The following is a 24137-nucleotide window of genomic DNA, read 5'->3' as shown; positions in this document are numbered from 1 at the left end:
AACGAAGTACCTGAAATGGCGGTGCGTTCAGATTCAGTAGGAACTTTTAAAGGCAATTGGACTTGGTTTTGAAGAGGACTAATTTGCAGGGTTTTTTTTTTAGATTAGAGATACAGCACTGAAACAGGCCCTTCGGCCCACCGAGTCTGTGCCGAACATCAACCACCCATTTTATACTAATCCTACACTAATCCCATATTCCCAACAAACATCCCCACCTGTCCCTATATTTCCCTACCACCTACCTATACTAGTGACAATTTATAATGGCCAATTTACCTATCAACCTGCAAGTCTTTTGGCTTGTGGGAGGAAACCGGAGCACCCGGAGAAAACCCACGCAGACACAGGGAGAACTTGCAAACTCCACACAGGCAGTACCCGGAATCGAACCCGGGTCCCTGGAGCTGTGAGGCTGCGGTGCTAACCACTGCGCCACTGTGCCGCCCCTATGAGGACAAAACTGTGGGGTGGGGGACAACATTGGACAGTTCATTCAAAAAGGGATGATGGGCCGAACGGCCTCTTTCTGTGCTGAAAGATTCTGTGATTACCTGAAAAAAAAATTCATCTTACTCTCTCCTGGGACTTTAACAGCACCTTCCCCACTAAAGGTGCTGATAGCCTTAAGGACCCCAAGGTGTCCACACACTTCCTGTTCTGTTAGGACGGTGTGTGCGCCCTTGTGCACTCCTGTGGTACCTCCTTTATATTAATAAGGCCTGGCAGCAAGTTCAGAGGCTCAGCTCTTGGACTAGGAGAGGGAGATTGACCCTCATCAGTATGGCCTTCAGTATAATTAAAAGTTAATATCTAGCATGCTTCTATAGTGTCTCACCTCTCAGATGCCAAATGTCCATGGGCAAAAAATTGTGATTGGCTGAAATAACCACCAGCTGTAAAGTTGATCATGCTGATTGGTTTGCATTTAGTCAGTTGGATAGTTGAGCCAGTCAAAAAAAGGTAGAAAGAAAAGACTACCAGTCAGTCGAAAACCAACAAATCAAATTGCTCAATGTTTTCCTTAGTGGCAATCAGCAATCTTTAACTTAATAGTTAAGTTTTAAGCCTTTACAAAGCAGTTAAATAAATGAACACTAACATACCCATAGACTTTTATAAATATCTTCGACAGCTTTTCTCTGTGGATGCCTCCTCTGTGTCAGGGGCCTGGTTTGTATTTTGTTCGATTTCCACAGCTTGGCCATTTATCTAGGGCTTTGTTAATGATTTTTTGAGGCCTACCATGTGAGTATCTATCCCTGACATTGGCCACTTGGATGGACTTACAGTTGGTGTCATTCTGCTGATGGATAAATAAGCAATGGCCTACCTTGGTAGCGGTCAGATTTATTTTCTTTATGTACTGCGTGTCAGCTATAGCTCAGCTGGTAGCACTCTGAGTCAGAAGTTGTGGGTTTAAATCCCACTTCAAGACTTGAGCACAAAACTCAAGGCTGACATTCTACTGAAGTAGTGAAGGTAGTGTTGCACTGTTGGAGGTGCTATCTTTCGGATGAGATGTTAAACCAAGGCCCTATCTGCCCTTTCAGGTGGATGTAAAAGATCCCAAGGCACAATTTTGGAGAATGCAGGGGAGGTATCCTGGACAATATTTATCTCTCAATCAATATCACAAAAACAGATTATCTAGTCATATTCACATTGCTGTTTGTGGGAGCTTGCTGTGCACAAATTGACTCCTGTGTTTCCTATATTACAACAGTGATTAAGTATTTCATTTGCTTTAAAGCACTTTGAGATGTCCGGTGGTCAAAAGAACATAGGAAATAGCAGCAGGAGTAGCCTATATGGCCTGTTCTATCAGTCCATACGCTCATGGCTGATCTTTGGCTTCAAATCCACTTTCCTGCTCGCTCCCCCATCCCTTGATTCCCTGAGAGACCAAAAATCTGTCAATCTCAGCCTAAAATTTATTCAACAATGGAGCATCCACAACCCGCTCGGATAGAGAATTCCAAAGATTCATAACTCTTTGAAGAAATTTCTCCTCATCTTAGTCCTAAATAATCAGGCTCTTACCCTGAGATTGTACCCCTGTGTTGTAGATTCCCCAGCCAGGGGAAACAACCTCTCAGTATCTACCCTGTCAAGCCCTTTCAGAATCTTGTATGTTTCAATGAGATCACCTCTTATTCTTTTAAACTCCAGAGAGTATAGGCCCAATTTACTCAGCCTCTCACCATAAGACATTGGGGAGGCAGAGGCGTAGTGGTAATATCACTAGATTAGTGATAGGCCTAGGATAATGCTCTGGGGGCATGGGTTCAATTCCCACCATGACAGATGGTGAAATATGAATTCAATTAATAAATCCGAATAAAAAAGCTAGTCTAATGGTGACCATGAATCCATTGTCGATTGTTGTTAAAAACCCATCTGGTTCACTAATGTCCTTTAGGGAAGGAAATCTGCCGTCCTTACCTGGTCTGGCCGACATGTGATTCCAGACCCACAGCAATGTGGTTGACTCTTATCTGCCCTCTGAAATTGCCTAGCAAGCCACTCAGTTGTATCAAACCATTACAAAGTCTAAAAAAAGGAATGAAACCGGACGGACCACCTGGCATCGACCTAGGCACTGGAAACGACAATGGCAAACCCAGCCCCGTTGACCCTGCCTCCTTACTAACATCTGGGGGCTTGTGCCAAAATTGGGAGAGCTGTTTCACAGATTAGTCAAGCAACAGCCTGACATAGTCATAATCACGGAATCATACCTTACAGACAATGTCCCAGACACCACCATCACTATCCCTGGGTATGTCCTGTCCCACTGTCAAAACAGACCCACCAGAGGTGGCGGCACAGTGGTATACAGTTGGGAGGGAGTTGTGCTAGGAGTCCTCAATATTGACATTGGACCCCATGAAGTCTTATGGCATCAGGTCAAACATGGGCAAAGAAATCTCCTACTGATTATTACCTAACCCCTCCCCCCCATGCACCCCCCCGCCCCCCCCACCACCATAACCAACGGATCAGATCTAAGCTCTGCAGTACTTCCACATCCCGTTGTGAATGGTGGTGGACAATTAAACAACTAACAGGAGGAGGAGGCTCCACAAATATCCCCATCCTCAATGATGGGGGGGGGCCCAGAACTTCAGCGCAAAAGACAAGCCTGAAGCATTTGCATCCATTTTCAGCCAGATGCGCTGAGTGGATGATCCATCTCGGCCTCCTTCTGAGGTCCCCAGCATCACAGATGCCAGTCTTCAGCCAATCTGGTTCACTCCACGTGCTATCAAGAAACGGCTGAAGGCACTGAAAACTGCAAAGGCTATGGGCCCTGACAATATTCTAGCAATAGTACTGAAGACTTGTGTTCCAAAACTAGCTACGCCCCTAGTCAAGTTGTTCTAGTACAGCTACAATACTGGCATCTACCCAGCAATGTGGAAAATTGCCCAGCTATGTTCTGTACACAAAAAGCAGGACAAATCCAACCCGGCCAATTACCGCCCAATCAGTCTACTCTCGATCATCAGCAAAGTGATGGAAGGGGTCGGCGACAATACTATCAAGCAGCACTTGCTCAGCAATAACTTGTTCACTGATGCTCAGTTTGGGTTCCGCCAGGGCCACTCGGATCCTTGCCTCATTACGGCCTTTGTCCAAACATGGACAAAAGAGCTGTACTCCAGAGGTGAGGTGAGAATGATTGCCCTTGATATCAAGGCAGCATTTGACCGAGTATGGCATCAAGGAGCCCTAGAAAAACTGGAGTCAATGATAATCGGGGCAAACTCTCCACTGGTTGGAGTCATACCTAACACAAAGGAAGATGGTTGTGGTTGTTGGAGGTCAATCATGTCCCAGGATATCACTGCAGGAGTTCCTCAGGGTAGTGTCCTAGGCCCAACCATCTTCAGCTGCTTCATCAATGACCTTCCCTCAATCATAAGGTCAGAAGTGGGGATGTTCGCTGATGATTGCAAAATATTCAGTACCATTTGTGACTTCTCAGATACAGAAGCAGCCCATGTCCAGATGCAGCAAGACCTGGATAATATCCAGGCTTGGGCTGATAAGTGGCAAGTAACATTCGCGCCACACAAGTGCCAGGCAATGACAATCTCAAACAAGAGAGAATCTAACCACCTCCCCTTGATGTTCAGTGGCATTACCATCGCTGAATTCCCTACTATCAACAGCCTAGGGGTTACCATTAACCAGAAACTGAACTGGATCAGCCACATAAATATTGTGGCTACAAGAGCAGGTCAGAGGCTAGGAATTCTGCGGCGAGTAACTCACCTCCTGACTCCCCAATTCCTGCCCAGCATCTGCAAGGCACAAGTCAGGAGTGTGATGGAATACTGTCCACTTGCCTGGATGGGTGCAGCTCCAACAACACTCAAGAAGTCGAAACCATCCAGGATAAAGCAGTCTATTTGATTGGTACCCCATTCACCAATGAAGCACAGTGGCAGCAGTGTGTACCATCTACAAGATGCACTGCAGCAACTCGCCAAGTCTCCTTTGACAGCACCTTCCAAACCCGTGACCTCTACCACCTAGAAGGAGAAGGGCAGCAGATGCATGGGAACACCACCACCTGCAAGTTCCCCTCCAAGTCACACACCACCCGGGCTGCACAGTGGCGCAGTGGTTAGCACCGCAGCCTCACAGCTCCAGGGACCTGGGTTCGATTCTGGGTACTGCCTGTACGGAGTTTGCAAGTTCTCCCTATGACCGCGTGGGTTTTCGCCAGGTGCTCCGGTTTCCTCCCACAGCCAAAGACTTGCAGGTTGATAGGTAAATTGGCCATTGTAAATTGCCCCTAGTGTAGGTAGGTAGTAGGGAATATGGGATTACTGTAGGGTTAGTATAAATGGGTGGTTCTTGGTCGGCACAGACTCGGTGGGCCGAAGGGCCTGTTTCAGTGCTGTATCTCTAATAAAAAAAATTTAAAAATAAAAATAAATAAATATATTGCCATTCCTTCACTGTCACAAGGTCAACATCCTGGAACTCCCTTCCTAACAGCACTGTGGGTGTACCTACACCCCAAGGACTGCATCAGTTCTTGGAACTCACCACCACCTTCTCAAGGGCAATTAGGGATGGGCAATAAATGTTGGTCTAGCCAGGACGCCCACATCCCATGAATGAATAAAAGAAAAAAGAAGCCTCTAATCCCAGGAACCAATCTAATGAACCTTTACTGTGCCCCTTCCATGGCAAGCATATCCTTCCTTAGATATGACCAAATTTGTAGCAAGATTTCCTTATTCTCATACTCAAGTCCCCTTGCAATAAAGGCCATCATGACGTTTGCCTTCCTAATTGCTTGCAGTACCTGCATGCTAACATTTCCTTGTACAATTGCACACAAAACTCTCCGAACATCAAGAGTTACAAGTTTCATGCTGTTTAAAAAATATCCTGCTTTTCTATTCTTATTACCAAATAGACTAACCTCACACTTCCCCACATTATACTCCATCATTCACCGTGTTACCCACTTACTCAACCTGTCTATATCTCTGCAGCCTCTTTGCCTCCTCCTCACAATTTACATTCCCACCTAGCTTTGTATCATCAGCAAACCTAGGTACATTACTCTCTGTCTCTTTGTCTAAGTCATTAATATAGATTGTAACTAGCTGAGTCCCCAGCACTGATCCTTGCGGCACACCACTAGTCTCAGCCTGCCGACTTGAAAATGCTCCATTTATCCCTACTCTTTGTTTCCTGTCCGTTAACCAGTCTCTATCTATGCTAATATATTACTCCCAACTCTATGAGCCCTTATCTTGTGTATTAATCTTTTGTGTGGAACCTTATCAAATGCATTTTGGAAATCCAAGTACACTACAGCAACTGGTTCCCCATTACCCTACTGGTTACATTCTCAAAAAACTCTAATACGTTTGTGAAACACAATTTCCCTTTCGTGAAACCATGTTGGCTTTGTCTGATCATACTATTGTTTCCTAAGTGCATTGTTAAGACTTCCTTATAATAGATTCCAGCACTTTCCTGATGACTGATGTCAGGCTAACTGGCTGGTAGTTCCCTGTTTTCTCTTTCCCTCCTTTCTTGAATAGCGGTTTTACTTTTGCTAGCTTCCAATCCGCTGGGACTGTTCTAGAATTTTGAAAAATTGTAACCAGTGCATCCACTATCTCTGCAGCTACCTCTTAGAACCCTAGGATGTAGGCCATCAGGTCCTGGGATTTGTCAGCTTTTAGTCCGTTAAGTTTCTCCAATACTTTTTCCTCTGCTGATGTTGATTACCTTCAGTTCCTCGCTCTTATTGGCTCCTTGGTTACCCTTTATTTCTGGTGTAATTTGTGTCTCCTACTGTAAAGACAAACACAAGGTATTTGTTTCATGTCTCTGCCATTTTCTCATTCTCCATGATAATTTCTCCTGCCTCTGCTTCTAAGGGACCAACGTTTACTTGAGCTACCCTCCTTGTTATATGCTTGTGAAAGCTTCTTTTATTCTTTCATGGGATGTGGGCATCACTGGCAAGGCCAGTATTTATCGCCCATCCCTAACTGCCCTTGACAACTGAGTGGCTTGCTAAGCCATTTCAGAGGGCAATTGAGGGTCCAGATGTCCTTCCCTAAGGACGTTAGTGAACCAGATGGGTTTTTACGACAATTGATAGTTTCATGGTACCATTACTGAGTTTAGCTTTCAATTCCAGATTTTTTATTAATTAATTGAATTTATTAATTAATTGAGGTTAAATTCTGCCAGCTGCCTTGGTGGGATTTGAACCAGTGTACCTCGGGCATTAGTCTGGGCCTCTGGATTACTAGTTCAGTGGCATTGCCACTACCACCATCTTCCCTTCTTACAATCTGGCTGGTTATATTCCTGGCCAGTCTACTCTCATAATCTATTTTTTCCCTTTTTATCAACTTTTTGATCGCCCTTTGCTGTTTTCTAAAACAGTCCCAATCCTCAGGCTTACTACTATTTTTTGCAACATGATAAGCTTCTCTTTTACTCTAGTACTATTCTTAACTTCCCTAGTAATTCAGGGATGGATATCTCTTGCTTAGTTTTTGTTTTTTAATGGAATGTACTTTTGTTCAACATTTTGTATTATTTCTTTAAATGTTTCCCACTGTTTATTTGCTGCCATACCTTTTAGTCTATTTACCCAATCAACCTTAGTCAGCTCTCCCCTCATACCTATTGGCTTTGTTTAAGTTTAAGATTCTTGTTGGTATGTCACTTTCAAATTTAATATGGAATTCAATTGTATTATGGTCATTTTTTCCCAGCAGATCTGTTACTATGAGATTACTAATTAACCCTGCCTCAATACTAGATCTAAAATAGCTTTATCTCTAGTTGGTTCCACAGTATATTGTTCCAGGAAACTGTCATGAAAGCATTCCACAAACTCATCGTCCAGTGTATATGGAGATTAAGTCCCCCAGAATTATTACATTAACTTTTGTTACAAGCTCCAATTATTTCTTGCTCTGTCTAACAGTATAACTACTGTTAGGGGGCCTATAAACTACTCCAACCAGTGTTTTCTGACCCTTATAATTCCTCATCTCCACCCATATTGATTCTACTTCCTGATTATCTGAGCCACAGTCCTTTCTCACCACTGTCCTTATGTATCCTTTACTTTACTCCTTCTCCTTTTCCATTCTGTGTGTCTTTTCAAAATGTTTGTACCCTGGCATATTTATTTCCCAAACTTGGTCACCTTGTAACCATGTCCCTGTAATGGTGATTAGATCTAAACCATTTATCACTGTTTGTGCTGCTAGTTCATCTATGTTATTGTGAATGCTTTACGCATTCAGATAAAGAGCCTGGAATTGTATTTTTTTCACTACTTTTATTTGCTTGGACCGTATTTGCTGATGCACTATTATTGCTAAACTCGCTGTTCCTTACTCTCCCACTCTGCTTGACTTTACTCAAATCACCACAGTGTTCTATGGGGGGTGGGGGGGGGGGGCGTGCAGTGCGGGCCAGTTGCTCAGTTGACTAGACAGCTACAGTGTGATGCAGAAAGACACCAACAGCGTAGGTTCAATCACCCTACCACTGTGGTAGTTTATGGAGGCCTGGCTCCTTGCTTTGTCTCATGCTTGACGTGCGGTGCCCTCGAGCTATACATTATCAACTGTCTCTCTGTAATAGAGAGAGATTCCTTTGGGACTATGGCTAGAACAAGAACAATGTTCTATTGCCTCAACTTTTCTCTTTAGATTTCTAAATCTCCCCTCACCTGAACCCTCCCCCCCACTTTTAGTTTAAAGCCCTAGTTATATTATTTGCCAGGACACTGATCCCAGCCTGGTTTCAGTGGAGCCCATCCCAATGGAACAACTCCCTCTTTCCCCAGTACTGGTGCCAGTGCCCCATGAAACTCCTTTTTCCCACACCATTCTTTGAGCCACATGATTAATTCTCTAATCTGGTCATGAAAGGCTCCATATAAATGCAAGCCTTTCTTTCTATTTTGAATTTCATTTTCTTTTGGCTCTTGGGTGTTGAAAGTAGTTGACGCTCCATTTGCTGCTCCTGAGCCTTGACTCCTGATCTGTGGTTCCCATTTTCCATCTGTTGATCTGCCTCCTCCTGAGCTAATCTGTTGAAGCCCCGTCTCAGAGTACGCTACCTCCATTGTACCATTGGAGATATATGCACAATTAGGAGGATCCTCTCGGTCCCTGTACTCCTCCTGACCTGGCTGTACTACCTACCCTTGTCGCATAGTCAGTTCCAGGGTTTGGAGTGATGTGGGGGTGCAGGGGTGGTGATTGAAGAGGGGGAATGCAAAAGAGGCAATGAAGGCCAAAAATTTGGTGGGGAATTAAAATATCTCTGTTATTTTTAATGGACTGCTTGTGCAATTTGGTTGCTTAGTTTGCCTACATTATACCAGTGACTACAATTCAAAAGTACTTTATTGGTTGTAAAGCACTTTGCGATGCCTGGAGGTCATGAAAGGTGCTATAAAGATGCAAATTCTTTCTATTCCTTTGTGTCCGCAACTATGAGGTAGCACGCTTCACTGTCATACCAGAGTAAAGTTAACTGATTAAAAATCAGGTATGTGCCTGGGTGTTCAGTGACTAAATGTAGCCCCTCCACCCACTCCCCACACCTCCATCCCCAACTTTTGCACAGTGTGGTACTGTGACTTACAGACCAAGGAAGCCCTGGGTTCCATCCCTAGTCTCTGCTGAGTTAGTTGATATCAGTCAACACCCACAGCTATTTCCTTTCCCTGTGATTTGCATTTTCACCCTTATGCTTCACAGGTTCCTAGTTCATTACAGTCCAATATTGCCAAACTCTTAATAGTTGAATGCTACAAGTAGTGTTACTGGGAGTATATTGAATAATAAAGTGCTTGCATGGGAAGTTACAGACAAGCTTTTTTTGTATTTCCAGAATGTAGAGTATTCCACCATGGCGTCACTGGCTGGGGGACTGGAAGATATGAAGTCAAGTCTAACAAGTTCAGCTGACATAGGGCCCAGTGTCCCAGGACCTCAATCTTACCCTATAATAACAGGTAAGAGGGTTTGGTCTTGGTATGAAGCATTTCAATGTTTCCATGTGATTGCACAGCAGTATTTTTCAGATATCATTGACTTTCTAAGAAAGGTATTGAAATATGGAATGGGTGGCTGGATAAATAAAGATATTGAAATGGACGGCTAGTTTTTTTGGCTGACATGGACACGATGGGCTGAATGGCCTCCTTCTGTGCTGTAATTTTTCTATGGTTCTAAATACTACTGACCTGCTTCCACTGCAAAAAGTTGCTCCATTTGCAAGGATTATTCAAGAACTCTAATTTTGTGTCACTGCGTGTACCAAGCTGCACACAAGTGCACACAGGTCTCATCTGCTAAAGTGTTCCCCAGAATGCAACATGTCTTCATTTGAATATTGAAATGAGGACTATGCAGTAGCTCTCACCATGATAAATATTTCATTGCCTACACATGGGTGGACACTCGTGGCTGACGTTTATCCTGGTGATTCTGCTTTATTGGCAGGAGGAGGAGTGATGAGGGGTTTTTGACAAATAGAATTTAAAACTACACAGCAGCGTTCCTTACATTTTCTTGGAAATGGGATTGGTGCATACTGACAGAGACAAATTCACACTCATTCAGGTTGCAAAACCTCCAGGATTGTTCTGGAGTTGCCTGGAATTGAAGATAAATCTCCTGGACACTGCTGTGAGCAAATTAGGAGAAAAATAATTTGGACATTAAAAAAAAGTTTTTTTTTTCATTTTTTTCGAACAGTTTTGTTTATTAGTTATAAAAATATTTGAGATGGAAAAATAGGCTGTTTGACTGGGCGATTGGATACAGGAGGTCATGTGATGAAACCTCTAAGAATATGTACAACTAGAGTTGAAAACCGTAACACACACACAGTCAGACACACTCTCAGAGCAGTATTTTATGTTCTCCCCCATGGCAAGTTTGGAGGCGGGGAGGGCATTTAATCAGGTGGGATGTGGCAGGTGGGGACCCCGCCACCTCCCACCTCCACCCCGATTAAGTCCGTGGCAGGAAGGCTGTCCAATTAATGCCCAATTAAGGGCCTCTTCCCATCGCCACTGGTATTAACCCAGTGGCGGGCAGGCCTGTCGTCATGTGGGGGGCATGACGTGCAAACCCGTGCAGGGTTGCTTGAGGCTTCCCGTTGCAGAGAGCCAGTGCCTGATTGAGGGGCCTGGCATTGGGAAGGTGGGGGGCACGCTGAGAGCCACTCCCTGCCTTACTGCTGACCCCCGCCCGCTCCTCCATGACCGTATCCCACGAAACCACTGCGGCATCACTTACCTCCTTGGTCAGTCTGTGATCCTGGGCCTCCAGTGGGTGTCATTCCAGCAGCAGCCACTACCTCCCTGGTGGCACTGCTGAGCAAAAGATCTGCCAGCTTCTGATTGGTTGGCGGTTCTTGGCTGGTAGAACGTCTCGTCCCCGGGATCCTGATCCTGGGACAGGCCCACTGGTCGCCTCTGAAGTGCCTGATTGGCTTGTCATTTGGCAGGCCTTTCCCAAAAGAGGCAAAGTGGCTCACACACACACGTACATAGACACAATCTCTCACACACACACAGACACAATCTCACACACACATACAGACACAGAGGCACAGACACACATGCACACAGGTGCACACACACAGACACAGAGAAGTGTGCACACACACACATAGAGGCACACAGGCATACACACACAGATAGAGAGGCCACATACACTCAGAGGCACATATACACACAAGCACACACCATACATAGACACAGAGACACACACAAACACACAGACACAAACACACAGACACAAACACACAGACACAAACACACAGACACAGACAGGCACACACATACACACATAGACACAGCGACACACAAACACCCAGAGGTGCGCGCACACGCTCACACACAGACGCAGAGAGGCACATAGACACAGAGAGGTGCATAGATGCACACACACACACACAGAGTTAGAGACAGACACGCACAGAGGCACAGACAGACAGAGACACACACACACAGACGCACACACTGAGACACAGAAAGACACTCATGCACAGACATACAGGCAGATACACACACACACACATACACATACACACACACACACAAACCCACAGACACACAATCTCTTTTGCATGTGGAAAAGAGCAAACTGTGCAAAGTATGTGAAGAATGGGCAAGTATTCTCACTTATACCTGAGCTTGTGGATGGTGCGGGGACTATCGCATCCCATGAAAATGTTGCTTGTGTGTTTCACAGTAGGCACATATTACTCTACAGAATCTGGAATTACATTATTATTAAATCTCAACCATAAAACTCCTAATAGACCCAGTGGCAGTGACACATGGGAATAATATACACATTAGTATGATACTTTCAGTCTGATTAAAACTTGACCAGTGCAAGGAGAATCTAGAAGTTTCTGCAATAAAGGGACAGTCCATAAACTGGGCTGAGAAAATATGCTGCAGTGATTCAAAGTAGCTTTGTCGTATGTTTCCACAAAGTTTACTGCATAGTTAAAAATAATTTACATGTGGAGTAGGTTCAGTGTGTATCAGAATGAAGTAAGGATGGAACTGTTGTGTTTTAAAGATTTCAAATGTAGGTTAAAATGTTTCAAAGATTTTGCATCTTTAAATTACTCAGAGGAAGAACAGTCCAATCAGAATGTGGCTGAATAAAGACAGAAAATGCTGGAAAATCTCAGCAGGTCAGGCAGCATCTGTGGAGAGAGAAGTTATGTTAATGCTTCAGGTCTGTGATCATTGATCAGAATTTGCAAAAGTTAGAAATGTAATAGGTTTTTAGCAGGTGATTTGGAGGACGGTGAGAAAAAGAACAAAAGGAAAGGTCTAGTCTGTGGCAGGGTAGAAGACAGGAGAGAGTCGGGCAGGGCCAATGGGAAGGGTAATGTGGCAAGAGAAGAAGCAAAGAAACAAAAGATTTACCTACGGCAGGTGTGCTGAAACCTGCAAAAAAAAAAATGAGACAAAATGAGGGCAGGGCTTACCATCTAAAATTATTGAACTCAATGTTGAGTCCGGAAGGCTGTAAAGTGTTTAGTCGAAAGGTGAGGTGCTGTTCCTCGAGCTTACATTGAGCTTTCTTGGAACACTGTTATAGGCTGAAGACAGAATGTGGTTGTGTTGGCTGGAGTCTCCATGTTGCACTTTCAGTACCTGATGTGCCTTGGAACTCTGGGCAGAATATTACGCCCCCCTCTTCCCCACCCGGGAACGGGCTGGCAGGCAGGGTAGCGGAAGTGCCATGCATGTTGCCTACTTGCCTCTGCTATTTTACCAGCGGCGGGTAAGTGTCAGGTGGCCCAATCTCCCTTGGGCCAATTGAGGCCCTTAAGTGACTAATTAATGGCTAATAAATGGCCACTTACAGCTCTCTACTCGCTGCCACTGGTATTTTACCCTGGTGGCCTGATTGCGGGCTCAGCTGGGGGTGGTGGGGAGCCCTTCCTGCTTGTACACCCTATCACTCTAGGCTCCATAGAGGCCTCCCCCCCCCCCCCCACCCCACCCCCCAGCAGAAAAGGCCGCCCTGGCTTGATCCCCTCCCTCCCTCCCTGGCTTCCCGATCGCCGACCCTCACCTTCTCCTCGGGGCTTGCCTGACTGGCCCTGACAAGCCTGCCTCACTTATCTGAACTCGGGGCTTCCATTGCTGGCTCACTCCGGGGCTGAGTGCAGTCCCTGCAGTGGCTACCACTCCCGGTGGTGCTGACGGGACTAAAGAGTTTCTGGCCCTCTGATTGGGGCATCCTGCCTCATGGGGGCGGAAGCTACGACCTCAGACAACTAATTGCCTGAGGTCGCACAATTGCCTCGTGGCTTCCTGGGAAGGCGGAGGCGGGCTCGCCCCTGACTTTCCAGCTGGCGGGTGGGGCCGCCACCTTCATGTTAAATCCTGGCCTCTGTGTTCCTCCAATTCCAGCCTCTTGTCCATCCCCTACTCTCTTTGCCCTGCCATTGGGTGCAGTGTCTTCAGCTGTCTTGTCTTTCCCTCCCAAAATCTCTCCTCTGCTGTTTCCTCTTTAAAACCTACCTCTTGGACCAAACTTTTGGCCAACTGTCCGAATGTTTTCTTCTTTGGCCCAGTGATCAGTTCAGGTGTGCTGCATTCACTCCCTATTCTAATTTGAAGGGAGGAAACCTAAGACAGGTGCATGGATGACGATCTTGGGACTTTGGTCCCTTTTGCCTTCTGGAAAAATTATGACCATATTCATGAGGATTGGCTGGTTACAAATATTATAGACTGTGCTAACAGCAGGCATGTTGTCACAGATGTCAAATTGGCAGACAGCTTGTTAAGTATCACTGACACAATACGTAAAAATGCATAGGAAGTGCCACTTGTGGCATTGTCTGCATTATATTGAGAGCTTCATTCACTGCAGTAATTTTAATACAGTAAACTCCATCTGGTACAAAATGTGTGACGTAGAGAGGGTTTAAAAAAAAAAATTGAGAGTTCTCGTTTTGAGAGGAGCATAAACACTGGGCTATATTTTCCATGACTTGAAAAAAAGAATGGGTAGGATGCCAATTTTTCTTGATGAATTATGACCTTGAAGTGACAGGAATGAGGAGTTTGAAAACAAAGGACTTGTGAGAGACTCACCTGTAACAATGAACCTTTTTAATGTTCTTCAAGCAGCTCATGAGACTTTTAAGCAGTGTACGAGTCAAAGTTCATTAAATCAGATTTGGAGAAGAATGGTATAGTGAAGTGGAAGCAAAGTCTAATTTAGAGACCAGGCCATCAATGCCCAAGTAACCATTGTAATGTAGCATCACCACTGATTATAGATGGATAATGAGAGCCCACAAAATATGTAAAGGAGATGACCCAGAAAGAGTGAACTCGTTGTCTATGATCAGGAGGACCTGGTGGAAGTTTGCAAGAAGTCACGTAACTTAAAGAGGGCACAACAGTAAAGCATGAATGGAGTAGTAGCAGAGGACATGAACAGTTGTCAAAGAAAGTCATGGCTGCTAAAAGTATGGACCAAAAATGTTGTATGAGCGAACAGATAAATGTTAATAATGATGTACCAAGTCATGTAGTAGAAATTTAAACAGGCTGTGATAGGAAAGAAAATACATTGTATGAAGGAATTTCCATGGGCCAATCACCCTGTCTCTATCTCACTGCTGTTCTGTTTAAGCCAAAGTAGGCAGGTAACCAGAACAGGTGGTGGGTGATACGATCAGAAACAACTCACTGGATATGAGGAAGCAACGGCTAAATTATTTGGGATGGAGACTATGGAAGGTGTTGTGCAGGAATTGGAAGTGTTTGCAGAGATACTGCCAAGTGCCATGATAATAATGATTATGATTTGCGCTCTATGCCACAACAACCTTTCAGAGTGAGTTGGATAACATATCCAAGTGGCCTGAACAATGTAAGATAAAATCCAACACAGATAAATGTAAAGTGTGCACATGGGAAACAAAAATGGGCAATGTGTACCCATGGTATTGAAATACCTAAGGAAGGTCGCAAGAGACCTAGGAGTCTAATAGGCTCAATGTTCAAAATGTCCAAGCAACACAGAGCAGCAATCAACAAAACCAATAGGCTATTGAACTACATAGAGCCAAAACAGTGGAATACAAGTTAGAAGAGGTAATGCTAAACTGTGCAGGGCTTTGGTCAGACCTCCCCTTGAGCACTGGGTCCAGTTCTTGTCGCCAAGGCACAAGGGAGGCATTCAAGCATTGAAGACAGAGCAAGAAGAGTCACAAGGCTGATCTGTAGTGTCAGCATTCTGAGTTATGGTGAAAGATTGGAGAATTAAAAAAAAAATCATCTCTAGATGTGGGTGTTGCTGGAAAGGTCAGCGTTTATTGCTTATCTCCAGTTGCCATTGAGAAGTGGACAGTTTTGTAGTGGTTTAATACAACTGAATGGTTTGTTAGGGCACTTCAGAACCAAGCATGTTGTTGTGGGACTGGAATCACATACATGCCAGACCGGGTAAGGATGGCAGGTTTCCTTTTCTAAAGGACAGTAGTGAACTAGTTGGGTTTTTACCACAATCCGACAGCTTTTTCTTTTTAAAATTGTCCAGATCTAATGAATGTGTCTATGTATAAGCATTATATACTTACAGTATACAAATGAATAAGTGTGCTTATGCACTCATGATATCCTATGTGCTCTCTTCATAGAACAAAGAGTTGCCTTGTTCAATACAGTGTATACAAAGACCACCACTAACCTGAGCACCAATCACCACCACCCAAACCTGAAGCACATATACACACACTGCAGGAGAACACCAAAGTGAAGAGTAAACCTGAGTGAATGAAGTGATGGCAATGGATTAGGGATCACCTGATGCAGGGCACCTCCTGAATTATGGGGTATCTTGTCACTGGGGTTGATTTCCAATGGACCATGGTTCAGTATCAGGCCCATGCTTTATCTGCAGCAACTTCACTGGGTGGCTAAGGTTGGACACACTACTTTTTTTTAAATTCATTCATGGGATGTGGGCGTTGCTGGCTAGGCCAGCAATTATTGCCCATCCCTAATTGTCCTTGAGAAGGTGGTGGTGAGCTGCCTTCTTGAACCATTACAGTCCATGTGGTGTAGGTACACCCACAGTGATGTTAGGTAACGAGTTCCAGGATTTTGACCCAGCGACAGTGAAGAAACGGCGATATAGTTCCAAGTCAGGATGGTGTGTGACTTGGAGGGGAACTTGCAGGTGGTGGTGGTCCCATGCATTTGCTGCCCTTGTCCTTCTAGTTGGTAGAGGTTGTGGGTTTGGAAAGTGCTGTCAAAGGAGCCTTGGTGTGTTGCTGCAGTGCATCTTGTAGACGGTACACACTGCTGCCACTGTGCGTCGGTGGTGGAGGGAGTGAATATTTGTGGATTGCATGCCAGGCAAGTGGAGAGTATTCCATCACACTCCTGACCTGTGTCTTGTAGATGGTGGACAGGTTTTGGGGAGTCGGAAGGTGAGTTATTCGCCGCAGGATTCCTAGCCTCTGACCTGCTCTTGTAGCCACGGTATTTATATGGCTACTCCTGTTCAGTTTCTGGTAAATGGGTAGCCCCGAGGATGTTGATAGTGGGGGATTCAGCGATGGTAATGCCATTGAATGTCAAGGGGAGATGGTTGCATTCTCTCTTGTTGGAGATGGTCATTGCCTGGCACTTGTGTGGCACAAATGTCACTTGCCACTTATCAGCCCAAGCCTGGATATTGTCCAGGTCTTGCTGCATTTCTACACGGACTGCTTAAGTATCTGAGGAGTCATGAATGGTGCTGAACATTGTGCAATCATCAGCGAACATCCCCACTTCTGACCTTATAATGGAAGGAAGGCTATTGACAAAACAGCTGAAGATGGTTGGGCCTAGGACACTACCCTGAGGAACTCTTGCAGTGATGTCTGGAGCTGAGATGATAGACCTGCAACTACCACAACCATCTTCCTTTGTGCTAGGTATGACTCCAACCAGCGGAGAGTTATCCCCCTGATTCCCATTGACTTCAGTTTTGCTAAGGCTCCTTGATGCCATACTCAAGTCAAATGCTGCCTTGATGTCAAGGGCAGTCACTCTCGCCTCACCTCTTAGTGTCTCCAATCTGTAGCTAAGCACTTGGCAACACCAGTGAAATCTGTAGTGACCACATCAATTTTGCGGGGCATCTCCTTTGAATGCTGCCTCCACTCGTATGAGGGGTTTGGTGTCCAAGCTGGCTTCAACAATCACGGTAGGCCTGAGGTAGGAGTTAACAGTTGCTTGATGCCCCATTGTTCTAAGATCCCAAAGATCAATGGGCATGTTGAAGACTTAACGTCCAGCAGTGGCATGTGTGGAGCAGCACAGGGGCATCGGCAGGGTGGCACTCATGCCAGCAACAGTTGTGTGTCATCACTTAGCTGTACACAAGTGCCAGTAAGCTCAACCTCTGAACATGGTGAGCCCATTGCCATTGCTTCAGTCCCTTGATATTGATGTCAGATCAGGAGTGGTTACAGATGCAGCCAGTGGATCACAGCATCTCTGTCGTTCTGTACTTGTTTCTCCAGCCATCTACCAGTGCTACTTCCCCAGGAGAGGAGGAATTAGCAGCACTAAATATCCACGAAGAACACAGAGACACCAGGGGCAAAGATACTAAGAAAACTCATTGAGCGTTACACAATGATCACTGGAAATGCAGTAAATGAATTTACTTTTACTATATTTCACTCTGTATGGTTTTGTTTTATCATCATTGTCATGCCATGCCCCCACCTGCCAAGAATGAGGCACATCAATTTTGTCAAGAACATTGATGTTTAACTGTTGTTGGAGCGAGGAAATGACTTGTTAAACAGATCAGCCATGGCTGGAAAAAGACATTTAGATACTAACAGACATCAAAGGTGAAGAAGCATATTCCAGGGCCTGCTAAGGAGGATAGAATCCACAAGGGCCAGGACTGGTTACACCAGCTGGTCACATGACTAACTGGCTGTTCCTGTGTTTTCTTTTGAACTGGCCACAGTGAATTTGAACTCAGAAAGACTGTTTGCTCCTGGACTGAGAAAATCTCTCCTGTCTGCTCCCATCTCTTTCTCACATGCCTCTGAATCCACTGAAGCCACATGAACCCCGAGAAAGAAAAGTCTCCTACAGTGAACAAGGTTTAAGAAGAATACTGGGGCCCAACGAAAAGCAAGATCTACCTACAATCAAGGACTCTACAGTGAGCTCGAAGAACCATAACAAAAGCTCTTCAGATATTGCCTCAAACTTTTCCACTTTATTTTTCTTCTCTTTCTTTTCTGTCTCTATTTGCATGTGTGTATCGCGTATGCATGCTAGAGTGGGCGTATCGTGTATCCGAAGACGTCAATCGAATTAGAGTTTAAATTCAAGTCGAAAAAATGTCAACTTTTCTTCTTTAAACCTAAGAAAGCCTGTTTGTGCTAGTTTCTTTGCCTTATAATTGGAAAGTGGTGAACAAGGATTCACCAAGCGGGAGCTAAAGCACGGTGTGTTTAAAATTAAACCCTGTTAGGTAAGACCAGTTGAAGGTTGAGAGGGACCCTTGGATACCTTCCTCACTGGGTTGTAACAACGGACAGATAAAATAGTGGCAGTTATCCAAGAGATAAAAAGCGAGAAATTGGGCTCATTAGCGCTGTGTTTTGGGCACAAGTAGTGACCTTAGAGCTCCAAAGTGGTGTCCCCAGACGTGTGCACACGTGTGGAGACAGTAGTGGCCCAGATTATTTATTATTTATCTTTTCCTTTACCTCTTCAGCTCTATCATCGATGAAACTGATCAGAGAGTGCAAGGCACATGGTCACACCAGTTCTGTGCTGAAGTGCCAATTGGGGTTCTATGTATGTATATTATGTATGTTCCAGAAACCCAGTTTGCTTCCTAAAAGGGACCTTGTGCCTGGAACAGGCGGGCAGTCCTCCAACCAAGGGAAGGCTCCCTGTAAAAATGGTGGGCCAAACTTTCAACTTTAGCGGGGTGTAAAATGGGCTATGGTAAACAGCCGCCTGTTACCCAGCCCGCCATGATTAGAACAAAGAACAGTACAGCATAGGAACAGGCCATTCGGCTCGCCAAGCCTGCGCCGATCTTGATGCCTGCCTAATAGAAAAGAAAATCAGGCAGGCATATAATGGGTGCAGACCCAATATTGCCAGTTTCATGCCTGGCATTGCATGCAGTGTTGACACTAATGGGGCGATATCTCTACTGACCCCGTTTTGAGGCCATTATCACCCCATTAATGCCAATTTCAGCAAGTTAAAATTGACCCCAAAATGACATAAGGTCAAGCCATATTATGGTAAACGGAATGACACTTAGTTAATTACAAACATGTGCAGTGCAGTAACTGCAAAGGATGCACAGAGGTGTAGATAAAAGACTCAAAACTTTAAGCTTAAGGGCTCAGCCAGTATGGAGGTTGTTACAGTAGCTAATATTTGGCCTTTAAATTTTAATTCCGGCCATTCTTTAGTAAGAGGTGAAAAATCTTAAAAATTGAAAGATGTCGCATTATTAGCTTCAGCATTCCCTCTGTAAATGACCAAGGGCTGAATATTCAATTGCCTGTGGGGGTTAAGTGCAGGTGTAGGCACCCATTGAAAGTTGTGTTCCTGGAAGGCATCACTGGAACTTGATGCCTCCAGAATGCAACGTGATTTTCAAAGGGAAGGCTGTGGGGGTGGGGAGCTGGAAACCTGCAGGCCTCCAATCAAATGGGTGTTGAGCTCATTGTTGAGGTAATTAAAAGGCTTCAGAGGAACAGTTTGAAATTTTCATTTGGGAGGTCTGGCACATGGCAGGGTGTAGCTCTCATGGACACGCAGGAAACCATGAATGCTAGTGGTCAACGTACTTAAGAATTGGAGAATAACGCCCAGCTGGTCAACTCAGTGGCATAGAGTTTCCATCGCTGGTGCTGAGAGACTTGCAATTGTGAACGGTGAGTGGTAGGACTCTTGGGAGGGATGTGAGGCTGCTGGCATCACTTGGGCAGCAGAGGTTGGCAGAGGAAGCCCTGGTGAATGACCGAATGCCAGCTGAGGGAGTTGACATGGGAGCAGGCTAATCTGACTTTGGCCAGAGCAGCGAGGAGGAGCTTCAGCAGATGTATCCTCCTGGTCATGAGGAGGCCAGAGGAGCACAGTGAGGGGCTGAAAGGGGAAGAAGGCACCACTCAAGACATCAGGTGTACCGCCTAAGAGTCAGCTACCTGCAAATGACTGAGACTGCGCCTATCCAGGCAGATGCCCTTGGAGATTTGTACCTTGATCCACAATGACCTGATGTCTCATGGCCCCCATGGCAGTCCCTTACTTGCAGCCATCAAAGTGACCATCGCTTTTTTATGCATTCGGGTCATTCCAGGGATCAGCAGTGGACCTGGGTGGCATCTCACAGTCGGCAGCTTATCATGCCATCAGGCAGGTCATGGATGCCCTATTCTGGAGGGTGGGAAACTGCATTCATTTTGAGACAGATGGGCCAGCGCAGGCACAGAGGGCATTGGACTTTGCCGCATTCGATGGATTCCTCCAGGTCCAGGGGGTCATCGATTTGTACCTATGTAGCCATCAAGGCACCAACAGACCAGCCAGCCAGATTCCTGAACAGCAAAGACTCGCCCTCATTGAATGAGCAGCTGGTCTGTGATCACAGGAAGCGCATCTTGCAGGTCTGCGCCCAATTCCCAGCCTGTTGTCATAATTCCTTTATCCTTCGAGAATCCCAGGGGCCACACCTCTTCAGGCCAACATCCCTATTCTGTGGGTGGGTGCTGGGGGATAAGGTGATTCCTGACCCCCATCAGGCACCCAGACATGGATGGGGAGAGACACGACAACCAGAGCCATCTCCTAACACGAAGCTGCATTGAACAGACCATTGGCATCTTGAAGATGCGCTTCTGTTGCCTTGACTGCTTGGGTGGTGCCCTTCAGTACAAGTCAGCCAGCGTGTCTAATTTTGTGGTCGTCTGCTGCGTGCTGCACAACATGGCAATACAAAGAGGCCAGGAGCTGGATAAAGAGGAGAACCTGGAACACCACTCTTCCTTGGAGGAGGACTGAGAGGAGGAAGGAGGATAAAGGACCTGCTCCAGAGGTGCCCGGCGCCCAGACATTGGAGGGAAACTACCAAGGCTATCCCAGGGCTCAAGGCGATGGGCAGGCTGGCGTGGCTAATTCAGCAACGTTTCACTTGACCTTCGCTCAGCCCTTATGACAGATGACTCTGTTGCTCACCTTCCATCAGAGAAAGAGATCATCCGGCAGACACACACATCTGAAGCACTACAGCAAATTCAGTACCCGCACCCCACCCCCCGACACCATCACTCACCCACCCCCAAACTCCATTTCCCTTTTGAAATCAAGCAATAATAACACACAAGTCTGAGCAAAAGCATAAGCAGTTATTATTATAGTAAAAGTCGAAGAACAAACAAATTGAGAAAACATCACTGTGACCGATAAAGTGCAACTAACGACGTGACGTCTTGCATTTGCGTTTGCTCCTATGGGGTGCTCCCCCTGTGGCTGAGGATGAGGTGGAGGAATCCTGCTCCCTTGTCTCTTCTCACGGCTGAGATGCCCTTGGCTTCTGTCCTTGTCTTGGAAGTGCCTGTGGGAGTCCTGTACAGGCTGCCTCACCTGCATCATTGCAGGGGCAGCCTTTGTCACAGGGCCTTGCGGCAAGGATGGTTCCTCAGTCTGAGAAGCCGAGGAGGCGAGGGATGACGCCAGTGTCCCCTGAGGGGTGGCCCTCTCATCAGCCTCTTCGACTTCCTCAGCCCTTTCATGGTGCCCTTGCATGCTGCATGGGGCCATCAGCTGGGACGCAGCTGACATCCACTCCAAGCATCTCTGCGCCATCATTGGCACTGAATAGTCAATGCTATAGAGAGTCTCACTCTTCCTGTGCATGTCAGTGCACTGCTCCTGCACCCACTCAGAGTGGTGCTGCATATGGCTCTCTGAGAGGTTGGCCACTCTTTCAATGGAGAAGCTGATGCACTCAAACCACTGTCATAACAGTGCACGTGCACTGCGTGGCCTCCTCCATTGTCTGTCCCTGGCTCCACAATGCCTCAGGGAGCTCCGACATGTGGGAAATCATCTGCCCCTGATGCTTCAGAAAAACCCTCCTTGGGGGTGACACCCAAAGCCCAGCATCTTCGCCCAGCAGAGCAGGGCTGTGTCTGTCCTCCGTCCTCCGAGGTGGACGGCCCACAGCTGACTCTGCTTCACCCTCCTCCTCCTGCTCACTCATGATGTGCTGCTCACCCAGTGCTCCCTCTTCTAATCTTGATTGTGGTCCAACCACGTTGACTGTGTCTGCACTGGTGGATGTTGTGGCGGAATGATGTGATGGTGCAGGCTCTGGAACATCTCTCTCTGCCGAGGAGGCCTGTGATAACTGGGCTGGGACACTCTGCTCCCATCCGTTACTGGCCCTGTGGGAAACACAAGAGGGTGGTGATGAGAATTCAGCTACTCAGCACGTGCCTCAGTACAACCAACCTTATAGATGATAGCGGTTGTACAGCCACCATGCGCAGGGGTAGCAGTGTCCTCCAAACCCTTCACCCGAAGATAGAGCTAGCAAATGACCCTACACTTCACAACCTCCCGTCTCATTATTGCCCATGGCCTGACATGGTGGCACCCTCACAATCTCCAGTGCTGCTTCCTCCATTGGGGTCAGTGTGGAGGTCCAGCACACCACCATCCATCCGAGACATTTCACGGGAGTTGTGCTCCCTCATCGTGCAGGATGAGGAGACAATGATTTCTGGGAATTCATCTATTCCAGCATGACATTCACATGAACTGTTGTGTTCCTCAGTGATGCCCCCTTCTCAATTGTGCCCCATATGTGAGAGTTGCTCACAGCTCAGTGATGCAACTGGCCACTTGATCTGACAATGTTGGGAGAATTATGGGCACCCAGTCAGCTCAGCTCATCTGCATGCTCATCTATACAGAGTTGAAGACCTTTCACCCGGATATCACTTGCCATCACCTTTCCAGACCTTATCAGGTCATTGAATCACTTTCTACACTGGACTCATGTCCTGCTGGTCACTTCTCGGCTTCTGACCTCTGTTACCACCTCCATCCAGGCCCTCTTTGTGTTTCTAGGTGCGTTTGTTCTTCCAGATAGTGGGATCAAGATTTCTGTCCTGTCTGCCACTGCATTAGTTAAAGCCTCAGGGAGGCATCGGAGAATTTTTGTGCCACTGTGGTGCCTGCCTGTGCCAGCACTGGCCGGGCCAAGGTTCCTGCTACTCCACCTTATCAGAGAATGGCAATCCCAGTCATGGCTGCCGTTTGCCTTTTCGAAGGGCCCTTGGTTACTGGGTTCCACCTTCAGGCCACTCCTGGCGCTGCTAATTGGAGGCCAAACTCGCCTCTATGAATATGAAAATTGCGTCACATCGCTGATGCTGACGCGATGTGGGGTCGGGACCCGGAAATTATATGTGCGTTGGGTTCCTGACTCTGGACTGAAAATCCAGCCCCAAGTGTCTCAACTTGTACTATTGTCTAGTGAATGAAAGAAATGGACAATCGGTTGAATCACAGCAACTAGTAGTTCCTGCTGCATTCATAAGCTTTGCTTCCATTTGCAAGCCAATGACACCTGCAGGCTGTGTAAATGCTGCAGTCAGCACTCTCCTAGTCTCTTGATTGTTACTAATTACTGCCAGATACAGTTCCCTGGCTCAGCATGCTGACTTCAGCTCCATCCCGTCAGTTTGAAAGGACAAAGTGACAATGAAATTGACACTTCAGCTGTGTTCTCCAATACAGCACTGGGGAAATTGACAATCCCACAGCCAGCTTGGAGTTTAACTGCCCTAAGAGTCAGTTTGTATTAAGAACCAGGGACCAACCAGATCAAACTGTCGACTGGCTGCTCAGAGACAGGCAGTAGAAACTCCTGAACTTAGTGAAATCTGACATAAGAGCTTTATGGCTTTGAAAAAATGGTGTAGTTTGTTGATGGTTGTTCGATCTTCTGAACTTTTTTCATTGACTTACGGGGGAGACACTATGTCAGAGC

At 46.1% G+C, this 24137-nt stretch overlaps 1 protein-coding gene across 3 annotated transcripts in view; it reads left to right on the top strand.

Moving 5' to 3' along the window:
- The window catches only part of pax5 (paired box 5), a 305908-nt gene that overhangs the window by 142926 nt on the left and 138845 nt on the right, over positions 1 to 24137 (top strand). For all 3 annotated transcript variants that reach the window (XM_068030312.1, XM_068030313.1, XM_068030311.1), the window contains exon 7: positions 9415 to 9538. In XM_068030312.1, the coding sequence (XP_067886413.1) occupies positions 9415 to 9538 (124 nt within the window). The remainder of the gene's footprint in view (positions 1 to 9414; positions 9539 to 24137) is intronic.

The sequence above is a fragment of the Heterodontus francisci genome, chromosome 4, assembly GCF_036365525.1.
Source record: "Heterodontus francisci isolate sHetFra1 chromosome 4, sHetFra1.hap1, whole genome shotgun sequence".
In the NCBI taxonomy this organism is placed as follows: Eukaryota; Metazoa; Chordata; class Chondrichthyes; order Heterodontiformes; family Heterodontidae; genus Heterodontus; species Heterodontus francisci.
Note: the sequence above shows the minus strand (reverse complement) of the source record. Positions and strands in the feature narration are given on the sequence as shown.